At 42.7% G+C, this 12,460-nt stretch overlaps 1 protein-coding gene across 1 annotated transcript in view; it reads right to left on the reverse strand.

The window, feature by feature from the left end:
* Window positions 1–12,460, reverse strand: part of AR (androgen receptor) — a 190,627-nt gene that overhangs the window by 17,040 nt on the left and 161,127 nt on the right. The window contains exon 4 of the mRNA XM_055337856.1: window positions 2,126–2,413. Coding sequence (XP_055193831.1) covers window positions 2,126–2,413 — 288 coding nt within the window. The remainder of the gene's footprint in view (window positions 1–2,125; window positions 2,414–12,460) is intronic.

Consider the following 12,460-nt stretch of genomic DNA (forward strand, 5'->3'; position numbering starts at 1 on the left):
TGACTCAGGGTCAGAGATCATCTCCTCTGATGAGCTAGATGGTGAACTGATACTGATTTGCAGACTTGTTAATATAGAAAGAGGGTTTCTCGGTTTGGGTGATGGGCTGAGGAAAGCCAGTGACCCCCAGGCATACAAACTTTGCCATAATGATTTATGGTAGGTTATTGTAAAGACCACCAAATTAGAAACCAGGCAACATAAGCTCAAATTCTGGCTCCATTTGTTAAATAACCCAAATGGAATGAGTTAGTTAACCTCTCCTCTCTGAGCCTTGTCATTTGAAATGGAAATCATAGCTCCTATGATTAACAGGGCTGCTGTGAGGATTAAGTGGAATCGGATCTACAAAAAGGTTCTCTATTCAAAAAATAGGATGATTTAAGTGGTTAGCAACAGCTAGGAAGATTAAACGGATTCTCTGTTACACACATGGCGTTAAGACATCCAGCTGAATAAGTGATAAGAATTAAAGCAACTTTCTCTTTTTTGTGGTTTTTCCTCCCTCTGTGAACCCTCTGTTTTGTCACACTGCACACACAACCAGTCTGTGGGCCTTCTTCCCAGTGATCTTATTGTCTAACCAACCTCGGCTTCTCAAGCAAGGAAGGTGTTAGGATGGTCTGCTGGATGCCTGGGCCTTTTGAGTTAGAAAGAAAAAATAAAGGCTTGATAGCCAACATGCAATGTCTTAAAGGTAACAAGATCATATTATGATCCAGGTAGGCTCAGATGAGGCTCTGGCCCCTCACTGGAAACCCAAGGGCTCTGGAACTATAGGGGAACCACACAGACTATGGGTAGAGTGGGATGAGGAAGGGATTTGGAATCAGGAGGGGACCTGGGCTTAAGTTCTGCCCCTGCTACTTTCAGACAATGTAACTGTAGCCAAGTACATCACTTCTTAGAGCCTGAGTGTATTTCTCTCTTAAATAGGAAAAAGAATCCCTACTTTATAGTACTGTTATGAAGATCAAATCAAGTAATACAAATGAAACTGCTCTGTTCACTATCAATTTCCATCTGAATGGCAGCAATTCTTAGAAGGCAGGGTAATCTTTAACTCCGTAACAGGTTTAGGTTGCTGATGTTCCAAAAGAATCTTTGAGTCATAGAATTTTAGGATTAAGACAACCCTTATAGAGTTTATGCTTCACTTGTCTCCAAACTGTGTTCCTTGAAGCCCTAAGATTCTGGAAGAGTGACCCAAGGCTTCTCTCAGGGTAGTGAGGGAGAGGTACTGGCTTTAAATCAACCAGCTCCACTTGGATCTGTATACAATATTTTTAAGAAATAAAGACTTTGGCTACTCAAGGAAAGTTTGTGAATCCTTGGAGAGAGGAGCTCTAAGGCTTCCTCAAGCTCTAATATTCTAATAATGCACCTTGTTCAAACAACAGATAGCCTTAGGGAGAGACTGAGTTCTCTATTACTGGAAGTAACCAAGCAGAAGTTAGACAAACACTTTGTGTTTCTTTCATTATCACCTAATATTTCTTCCCACTGTAATTTCTAAGGCAGTTTTAAAGAGCACTACAAGAGTTTCTTGAGGCAAAATTTGACAACCATCAATTTAGGCCCAACTATTCCTCACATAGTATAGGTGAAGAAACTGAGACCCAGAAAAGGGAAGGGGTCACACAATAAAGGCACCAGTAGAGCTAAGACTAGAACCTAAGTATTCTGACTCCCAACCTTTTCTTTCTACCATACTGTATTCTTTAGATCTCCCATGGTATGAGGGTAATACTGAAGACAGAATATCAGTCAGGCTCAAGACTGTCTTTGCAGGTATACCTGTGTGTGCACATGTAGAAGAGTACCTTAAAGCATAGAAGGGTATGTCCGTGTGATCTCTGATTATGGGGAAATGTGCTATGTCTGTGGCTTAAACATCCAAACGTGATCACTGTGTGCTGATGTGAGGGACATGGGATACTCTATAATGCTGCTCTTCTCTTTGATTTATGAACTTCCTTATTTTTAAAGTGGGCATTATACCAATCTCTCCCCTTCATAGGGTTATGGTGAGGACTGCATAAGTTAAGACATGGTGCGGGCCCATAGGAGCAATTCACTAAATACGCTCTCCCTTATCCCATGACCACACTTCTGGTTTCCTTACCCGGCAAGGCCTTGGCCCACTTGACCACATGTACAAGCTGCCTTTCACCCAATTCATTAAGGCTAGAGAGCAAGGCTGCAAAGGAGTCGGGCTGGTTGTTGTCATGTCCAGCACACACCACGCCTGGCTCGATGGCTTCAAGGACATTCAGAAAGATGGGCTGACACTCATAGCCTTCAATGTGTGACACTGTCAGCTTCTGGGTTGGCTCCTCAGTGGGGCTGGTGACATTGGAAGCCTCTCCTTCCTCTTGCAGTTTCAGATTCCCCAGTTTCTTTAGCTTCCGGGCTATTGGGAAGGAAAGGAAACTTGGATTCATTTATCAATGGCCAAACACACAAATCACCTACCCTGTGAGAAAGGTTGCCTAAGCTAAGAAAATAAGGATATTCCTTCTTTCCGGTCACAGAATCTAAACTCCTTAAGGACAAGTGCTCAGTTTAAACACTGGCTGAATGAATCATTTATCGTTCTAAAATCCTACTAAACCCAAATTGTCATATCTTGCTTTCTCCTCAGTCCCACCTTGGATTTAAGAAATGGGAATTTCCTCGTGTTACTTTTTCTACTGAATACAGATAATTGTCAGACATTATGCCCATAGTTGAACATACGCCATAACACACATACTGATCTTCTTCTTTAGAAAAGGGGATATTGAGAAGCTAAAGGGCTGAAATCCTTAATATTATCAAGGGAGTAACAGAATATCTCTGACTCTGTCTGTAAAATGGGAACCATACTAAGAGGCAGCTATGAGAAAGGATGATAGAAATCACATCTTTTAAAAACAATAATAATCCCAAACTTAAACCTTAAGAATCATCCTCACCCCATCCGCCCCATTCTTGCACACGCACAATTTAGAGGTACCTGGGCATCCTGATATTTACTTTGTGTTATTTTCCCTAGCATTTATATTGGCAGAAATATAAATAATTGAAAAGGTCATAACTTTGAGGCCTAGCACAGGCAGTTGCACTGGGGAGAACCATAAACCACTTTATATCTAATCCCTTTAAAATAAAAATAAATAAATAAATAAATAAAACAAAGAGATAAGTTGATTGCTCAATTTAAATGGATAATTACAACAAAAACTGTTGCTGATATGTTTCTGGGTCCTATAGAAAAAGATACTTTTCTGGAACTGATTTGCAGCTCTAATTAGAAAAATAAGTCCTGCAAACTCCAGTCATAGTGCAACTCAGTAAGTTAATGCAAAAATGGATCACATGTTGGATCAACAACTAGGATAGAGGAAGAGAAAATGGTGGTGTGTAAGAGGAGCACAGAGAACTCAGGACAAAGTAACAGGGGAGCCTGGAAAAATCAACCCGAGTGCAAGATGACACTTTCTAGCCACCATTTCTGTAGGGCTTGCACATTCTGTGATAAAGAGATATGCACACATGCTGTCAACTCCCACCTCCCACCTTCCATCAAGGGCATGGGATGGAAGGTATGGGCCCATCTACTACCAGGTTTAGAGGCTTGGCCCCCAAAATATCATCTGGTGAACCCATGTCAGCAAGGGTTCCACAGACTGGCAGTGCCTCCTGGGTCTATTCCCTTGATACAGTTTCTAAAGGTAGACCCCATCTTTCTCATCACTAGCAGTTTCTGGCCTTGAGCGCAGGAACTGAAAGACATGTAGTTCCCCATTCCAGCCTGAAAGAGGACAGAGATGTAATTAGCCCTATGCCCAAAGCAACTAAGAAAAAGAAGGGTAACTATTTTCCAGGGTTTTCCATATGCCTCACTTTGTGAACACATTGTATCATTTAATTCCACAATGATTTTAGATCAGGAATAAATCCTATCCCTGTTTTACATGTGAATAAACTCAGGAAACACAGCTATCAAGAAAGAGAACCCAATATTCTAAATTAGTCTGTTCACTACAAAGGCTATGTTCTTTCTACTATATCATGCTGCCTCCTCAAGGTCTCTGAAGCCCTGAACCCTACTTCTAGCCAAACAGCAGAGCTGAGGAGTGGGGTTGGGGTTATATCTTCCCTGATTTCCATCCTCACCCTTGATTCCAAACTTCAGTAACTAGCATCAGATCCACAAGACAAGAGGCAGGAAACTATGAACATACTCTAGTCATGTGCCCAAAGTAGAAACAGGTTTAGAGCACTATAGTGGCCTAAAAATTCACAGCATGGCAAAGTAGAAAGGGTCTTTAGAAACCACCTCATCCAAGGGTCACAGATTCAATATACCTTCAGGGCGTACATAGATAATGCAGTGGTGTGTGCATGCGCGCGCGCATGTGCGCACACGCGTGTGTGTGTGTGTAGGTGAATGGTAGAAACTCTGGTGAACCAGAGTAAATGACTACTGGCCTTCCTGGCTTTGCCATACACATGCATGTGCACACATACATACACAGAACCCTAGAAGGCAACTGTGTAATATTTAAAAATTTTCCTGGAACTCATCTGTATTTCAAAGTTAAATTCAGTCCTTAGCTACCATTTTGGGACTTCTGACATTAATCCACCTTTCAAGTCAAAGATGGGGATGCTGAGGCCAGAAAGAGTGAGGTCACCTAGTGGCAGAGCTAAGAGTAAAACCGTGGGGTTTCATTCCTTTTTTTTTTTTTTTAAAGATGTTATTTATTTGTGAGAGACACACAGAAAGAGAGGCAGAGACACAGGCAGAGGGAAAAGCAGGCTTTATGCAGGGAGCCCGATGTGGGACTCGATCCCAGGACTCCAAGATCACGCCCTGGGCTGAAGGCAGACGCTCGACCGCTGAGCCACCCAGGCATCCCTTATCCCTTTTTTAAAAAAGATTATTTATTTATTTATTCATGAGAAACACACAGAGGTAGAGATATTGAAAGAGGGAGAAGCAGCCTCCCTGTGGGGAGCCCAATGTGGGATTCCATCCCAGGACCCCAGGATCACAACCTGAGCCAAAGGCAGATGCACAACCACTGAGCCACCCTGGTGCCCTGGGGGTTTCTATTCCTAACCCAGAGTTCCCTGTGCTACATCGGCTCTCTTTTAGATTAACTTGTTTTTTGTCTATCACAGTACTTACCTTTCTGAGCTCCTTCTAGATATACATTGTCCAACACACTAACTACTGGCCACATGTGGCTACTTTATTTTAAATTAATTAAAATTAAAGAAAATTAAAAATCTAATTCCTTAGTCTGACTGGCCACATTCAAGTGCTCAGCAATACAGACAGAACATTTCCATCATCTCAGAAAGTTCTATGGAATAATGCTGTGAATCTAGACTGTTTTCTGGGGCAGTTGTCTCATTTGTCATGCCTTACTCATGCTATTGATAAAAAAGAAAAGAATCTAAATAAATTTTATACAGATGAATCCATGGGCTTTTCTGAAAGGTACGGGGACAAAGCAATTGGTGCTGGTGCAATCAGTGCAGTGCACTCTGTCACCTTGACTCTCCCACCAATGACTCACATCTCACTGGGGTGATGACTCGTGGACCTAAGCAAATTCATTACAAGCAAAATCAATATGTGCAGAGACTGTGGGGAGAGTCCATCAACATGAAATCACTCCCCCTTTTCTGCATAGTGCTAATGAGAACTTTGCTGATATTTTCACATCCTCCTCCTCTAGATATATATGATACCAGCTTAAGGCAAAGAAGCTGCATTCACACTTGCCTCTAGGACCCAGGTAATGTGCTGTCCCTGCAGCCACAGTGGCCCAAGCTGCACCAGGTGTTCTGACCTCTCTGCCTGAAGAGGGTGACTATACTGGACGTAATTGAAATCAGATTCCATTCATTCTACCAGGGGATCCTCTGTTCTCTTTCTGCAGCAGAGGCCAGCATGTTGCTAGACTACTTGGAATGCTGGACAATGAGGCTTGCTAGTCTCAGCTGTTACTCAATGCCCAAGGCCTTGTTTTCTTCCATGAAGGCCACCCCCACACCCCTCTTTCCTCCTGCACCTGAGCCCCAGAGTCAGATCTAATTCTTTCATGTGAGGCACAGGCCTGCCAGTTCCTCTTATAGGAGAGACCCATTGGTTTACATAAAATGTGTGGTAAAACCAGGAGAGAAGGGAGTAAAGGTGGATAGTCTAAAGGTGTTTGAGTTGCTCTGCAGCTCTTCTCTTTCAGTCTCAGGTCAGATCAGTGACAACAAAGGGCCCCTGTCAAGTTCCTTCCCTTTCCCTACCTGTCCCCCCTCTTTAAGGGACCAGAGCACCTGACATGATGTCTGGATCCTGCTGCCTGGATCCTATGGAGAACTCACTTTTCAGCCTGGTGGCATTAGATCCCTTTGAGGGCTGTCTCTATAGTACCAGAGAAAGATTTTTCAATTCAGGTTCCATGGTGTATCCCCAAGGAGAGGTAGATGTGATTTATATGTAGCTTCTATAGCCACTGTGACCTTTAGGTACTATTCTAGCCTCATTTCTTGCCACCTCAAGATAAGAGGCCTTCTCATCCATGGACAGGGAAGAGGCAAGTGAGGTGAATCTCCCCAAGTTTTAGAAAACTTGAATCAGGGACACCTGGGTGGTTCATATTGTTAAGCATCTGCCTTTGGCTCAAGTCATCATCTCCAGGTCCTGGGATAGGGTCCCATGTCAGGACTGTCTCCCCCTTCTCCCTCTCCCTCTCTGCCTCCTCACTGCTGCCCCTCCTACCATGCTCATGTTCTCTCTGTCTCAAATGAATAAATAAAATCCTAAAAAAAGTAAACTTGAATCATTCTCCCTATGTCAAAGATGTTTCTCTTCTTCATATCTCACCTTAAAATTGGGAGCATAAAAGAATCGCTTTCTCTGGTAGGTGGACTGCTGAGATGGCAGCCAAGAGTCCTGATCCCTGGTTGTTCACACATCTTCTTCCACTTAGTCAAACACTAATCTACTTGTGGCTGTGAAAGCACTGGATAGATGTAATTAAGGTCATAATTCAACTGAATTTTAAGGTTGGTTATCATCAATGGGCCTCGGCTAATCAGATGAACCCTTAAAAGGGACTGGGCTCTTTCTGGAAAGAAATTTATGGAGTCAGGGGGTACTCAATATAAGGCAGATTCTCTGTCACTGGCTTGGAAGGTGGAGGGATCAACGTGCCAAGGAATGAGGACAGCCTCTAGGGGCTGAGAGCAGCCTCTGGATGGTAGCCAGGAAGGAAATGGGAACCTTAATCCTACAACTGCAAGGAACTGAATCCTGTCATAATCACATGAACTTGGACGAGAACCTTGAGCTCCAGATTAAAATGCAGGCTGGCTAATACCTTGATTTCATACTTGTGAAACCCTGACCTGAGAAACCAGTCAGGCTTTGTCAGACTTTTGACTTATAGAACTGTGAACTGATAAATAGGTACTGTTTGGAGTTGCCAAATTTGTGGTCATTTGTCATGCAGCAATAAAAAATAAATACAGTCCTCTTACAGAAATGTGGCATTGGGCAAGATAACAGGCCTCAGAGTCAGATGATCTTAAGGTCAAATACAGCTATGTCAATTACTTGCTTAGTATCTTTGAACTCTTTGCTCTCACAGCTTTTCTGAGATTCCATTTCCTCATTTGTAAAATGGGGGTTCCACCACTTAGTTCTTAGGACACTCATGAAAACTAAATGAGAGAGAATGCCTGGCACATAATGAGCCTCCCAAAATGATTCCTTTCCTCTCCATCCATTTCTAATGAGTAGAGAGTGAATGGTTTGCAGGTGACCAAATTCAGTCACGGGGAAGAAGGAACAGCAGGATTAAGAAAGCCAGATACAGCAGAGAAGAGAAGAGTAACACATTATAAAATGAAAAACAACGACTGAGTTTCTTCTGCACATAACTGCCTGTAAAACTGAATTCAGTTCTTAAGTGTAATTCTAAATGCTAAGTAAACATAAAGACATGTTTGCTGCAGGGCTGCAAATTCTTTGTGAAACCAGCCTAGGCCATACTTCTATGCACGTATAGGAGTAAGTGTGTCTGCACAGGTGCTTGGGTATTCCAGTGCTTAAATAAAGGGATCATGAACTCAAAAATCTTCACTAGTCAGGCACATATGTAAATAAGTAAAACTGCCTAGCACACAAAAATAAGGTAGGCTGGGGACAGTGAAAGTGATTGATACCCTGGCTGGGGGCAGTCTATGACAATTTTCTAAACAAAGGCTGTGCTGGGCAAACAGAATGTTGTCAGTGAATACTGGCCTGGGGAAAGCTAGTTTGTGGCCTCTCGCTTACATCATCCTGGCAGACCATCTTTTCACCCACTGAGACTGTAGTCAGGGGATCTAATTGTGCAACTTCAGGCTTAGAAGATCAGATGGACATTGCATTGGGATCCAGGGGAGCTCAGTGTATGACCTTGGGAACATCTTTTTCCTTCTTTTGCACTTGGTTTTCTCATATGTGCATAAAAGGCAGTAGTGAAGAGCAAAGAACGTGGAGCCAGACCATCTGATGTAGACAGCGTGTCTCTATACTTACTGGCTGTGTGACTTTGGATAAGACCTAGCCTCTCTGTGCCTCAATTTACTCATCTGTAAAATGGGGATATCATTAATACCTAAATAATAAAGTTTTTAATGAGGAATATATAGATACTGTGGCGGCACCTGTGAGTAAAGAGATGATTCTACACCACTAGAAGGACCCTCCAAGACTGAAGCATGATGAAAAAATGCACTAAACTTAAGGAGGCACAATGGAATGAGGACATCAAAGTTCTAAAACATTATTTACAATTAAGGGCTTTTTATTATTGTGGTGGTTAATTCAGAGTCTTATGGGATACGTGACCTCTAACGTATCTTTTGACTTCTCTTGTACTTCAGTTTTCTCATCTATATATTGGCTCCAATCTCACCTGACTACAGCATAGGACAATTATTAGGAGGAAATAAAATGATCTCAGTGAAAGTGTTATACTGGTAAAAGTATATGCCAATGGGCAGGCTATGATGCTTTCCAAGAGTGGATCTTTGTTTTCCAATAGTGGATCTTCCAATAGTGGATCAATAGTTCTGAAAAACTACTTAGGGTGGCAACGTATAAGAAGCATTTCCTCCCACCTTGGGCATCTGGTCTCAGGCCAGAGGTTGAGGGCCAACCTGACAGGTTTTGGAATCCTAAAAGAATAATAGGATCATCTCACAAGGTTGTTGTAATTTGCCCCAAGAGAAAGCATACTAAGACAAAGGTGCTTAGAACTGAGTAAATTCTGTGAGTCAATAAATTATGCCTTTTGCTAGCTCTTAGGCCCCACACTGCTCTGTTTCACCCCCTTTATTGGAATCAGGTAAACTTCTTTCTGAATAAGATAACTGATGAAACATACAGAGTTTCCACAGAGATTGAAATCAATTAGGAGTGAGAATCAGAATTATAAGACCCCCGGACATCAACTCTACTATGAAAGTGGAGCCTCAAGAAGTCTACAAATTCCACTAGGGCCCCCAAGAGGATGCAAAGTGAGTGTAAGCATCTGGCTTCTTCTTTCAAATCAGAATGCCAGTGCTTTATTCCATGTCTACATTTGGGCCTCTTCATCAGATTTTGAAGAAAAGGTTACATTGCCAAGAAAATGCTTGAGGGCCCCAGCTCTTATCTATCCCTTCCTCTCCCATTCAAACCAATCCCTGTTTTAAAGAGGAGTAGACTGAAGGCCAAAGCCGTTTTGCCCCAGGTCACACAGCTAGATAGTAGCAGATCACAAAACAGACACAAGTATCCTGACTTCCAGTTGGAGAGGAGTGGAGAAGAAGTAGGACAGGGACAAAAGACAGGGAACAGAGCCAGTCTCTGGCAAGCATGGAATGAAAGATTAGTAAGGGGTGCATCCAAATATAAGTGTACACTAATAAGTATAGGCCAAACTTTCTCAGGCAAGACGCCCTCTTGGTCCTCTCCCGCATGCCTCCATTCTCCTCCCAGTCCCATTTCTGAGTCAGAGAAATAGCCTGCAAAAGGAATATCAAATTTTATCTTTCAAGGTTTATTGTTGGACTATTTAGTCTAATGGTTTTTAGTTCATGGAGGGGTAAACGTAATTAATAATAAAATGATATGCAATACTGCATAGTCTTGCCAAAGCAAAGGATCTGGCAGAAACTATTTCCAAGTCTCTTTATGACTAGTGAGCCAAAAGAAAGGGGGTCACTGTCCAGATGCCATCCTGGGTGAGGGGCACAGAGTCATTACCAAAAATCTGCTCATGTGAAATTGTAGAGCCTGGAAACGCTTTCACATACCAGGCTTTTCCACTGGAAAAAGTAACTACATGAATTTAGAGCATACATGCTTTTACAATTACATTTAAACTGACATTAAAAACAAATGTGAAACAGCCCAAGCCGAACAGGTCAGCATGACCTGGAAAGCAAACGAGAAAAAAAATGAAAAAGAAAAAGTAAAAAAAGGCTCAAAGTTAACAGCATTAATTCTGTCAGTCTGTTGTAAATAAGAAAATACCACTGATATATTATTAGTGGCTTTATTAAGGAAAATTCACTAGCAGAAATATGCAACTTTCAAACAAATAGAAAGCAGTTAAAAAATAAACTACATTAGCCTTTCAATCCACATTAGGGAACCTCTTGTTGGCCTGGAGATTAAAATTCTGTCCCAAGGAGTGGGAAACTCCCCTCCCTCCTGAAGTCCTTCTTTGGCTTTTCTCCAGAATGTTGCTGAGTCAGGCGAAAGAGAGAGAGAGAGAGAGAGAGAGAGAGAGAGAGAGAGAGAGAGAGAGAGAGAAGGTGGAGACAGGAGAAAGAAGAGGGTGGAAAATGCAGGCCCCAGGCAAGCCAGAGACAGTGCTCTGACTCTCATATTTGTCTGCCTCTAGTCTCAGGACTCCACATCCACCAGAAGGAAACTGGTTTCAACATGGAGCCTTTGGGGCAGAGACCAAGAACAGTAAGATATTATCAACTCCAAGCACTTCTCCTCTTAGAATAATGCAAAGTTTGAGGATGGCTTGAGAGAAGAACAAGACCTCCTACCTGATGGAGAGGCAAGTGGATGAGGAGTACTGGGGTACTGTGGGGGAATTAAGGCTAGAAGTAAGGGGTGGAGTCTGATCTACTTTTCCCCTTCATTCTAACCTAACTCTGGGAAACGAACTAGGGGTGGTAGAAAGGGAGGTGGGGGTGACTGGGTGACGGGCACTGAGGGGGGCACTTGATGGGATGAGCACTGGGTTTTATTCTATTTGTTGGCAAATTGAACACCAATAAAAATAAATTTATTAAAAAAAAAACAGGAAATAAGAGAAGTTGGCGCTGGTTTTTTTCAATTCTGAGTTCCTCCCTCTTTATGAAAGGGCTAAGAGTATGTGTTTCTACAAACAGAATTGCCTTGACTTTGGAAATAAGGCAAAAATAACTTACCCTGGTCTCCTGGTCTGTTTGGAGAGAGGGGCCAGCTGGCTTCTTAGGGCTGCTCCTCCAGGAGAAGCAGAAGTGTTCACTGCACTTATGTGGATCAACTACTGCCTTCATCTATGTGATGGGGCCTGAGGTTAAAATCTAGGTCCTTGGCAATGGTCCAGCAAAATGGAGGTAAGGGAAAACTCACAAGTTGAAAAGCAAGTAAAAATGGCCACAGGAGCTGCAGATAGGCACAGTGACTTCCTGTTCCAGGTAGCACTTGGAGTCCCATCAGCAAAGCTTCTTCCTGGCAGCACACTGTAGAAAGCCAGCAATCAAGCCAGAGCTTCACTTCATCCAACCACCTGAGTGCCATCACATATGATCAAGAATAATCAAAGGGCACACTGCTAATGCCAAGTCGTATTACAGAAACTGACAACTGTGATAGTACTGCATGAATGATAATTGATTATTCTAGAGCTAGTCCTCACAACACCCCTGTGAGGTAGGGAAATGATCGGTCCCACTGTAGGGAGTCGTTAACCAAGAGGGCAGCCCCCAGCTCCAATGTTGACATCTGCAATTGAGGAGCAAATGCTTGACACCCTAAGTCTCATGTTCCAAGGTGTTTTCAAGTTATCCATTGGAACCCACTAGAATCCTTATTCTGAATGAAGCTGGTCAGCCTTCCTTCAGTGTCTGGTTGTTTTGAGATGTTTGCATTTGCCAACCCGGAATTTTTCTAATATGAAAATAAAGAGACAGGGTGAAATGTGGCAACTTAAAGATGGCTTGTACCCAGCAGTCTCCATAATCAGATGCCTGAGTGAGGTCCTCTGATTTAAGAGGCAGCATGCAAAACTGGGCAAAGGGAGTGGCTGCCATTTTAGACTGGGGCTTCTTTTCTCTTTTCCTACCTCCCTGTAAGACAGGCAAGGGGGAGAAAATGGAAAATTCTTTCCTTAGATTTGTTTTCTTCCTCCTTTCTTTTCTGCCT

The sequence above is a fragment of the Nyctereutes procyonoides genome, unplaced genomic scaffold (assembly GCF_905146905.1).
Source record: "Nyctereutes procyonoides isolate TBG_1078 unplaced genomic scaffold, NYPRO_anot_genome, whole genome shotgun sequence".
Taxonomy (NCBI): Eukaryota; Metazoa; Chordata; class Mammalia; order Carnivora; family Canidae; genus Nyctereutes; species Nyctereutes procyonoides.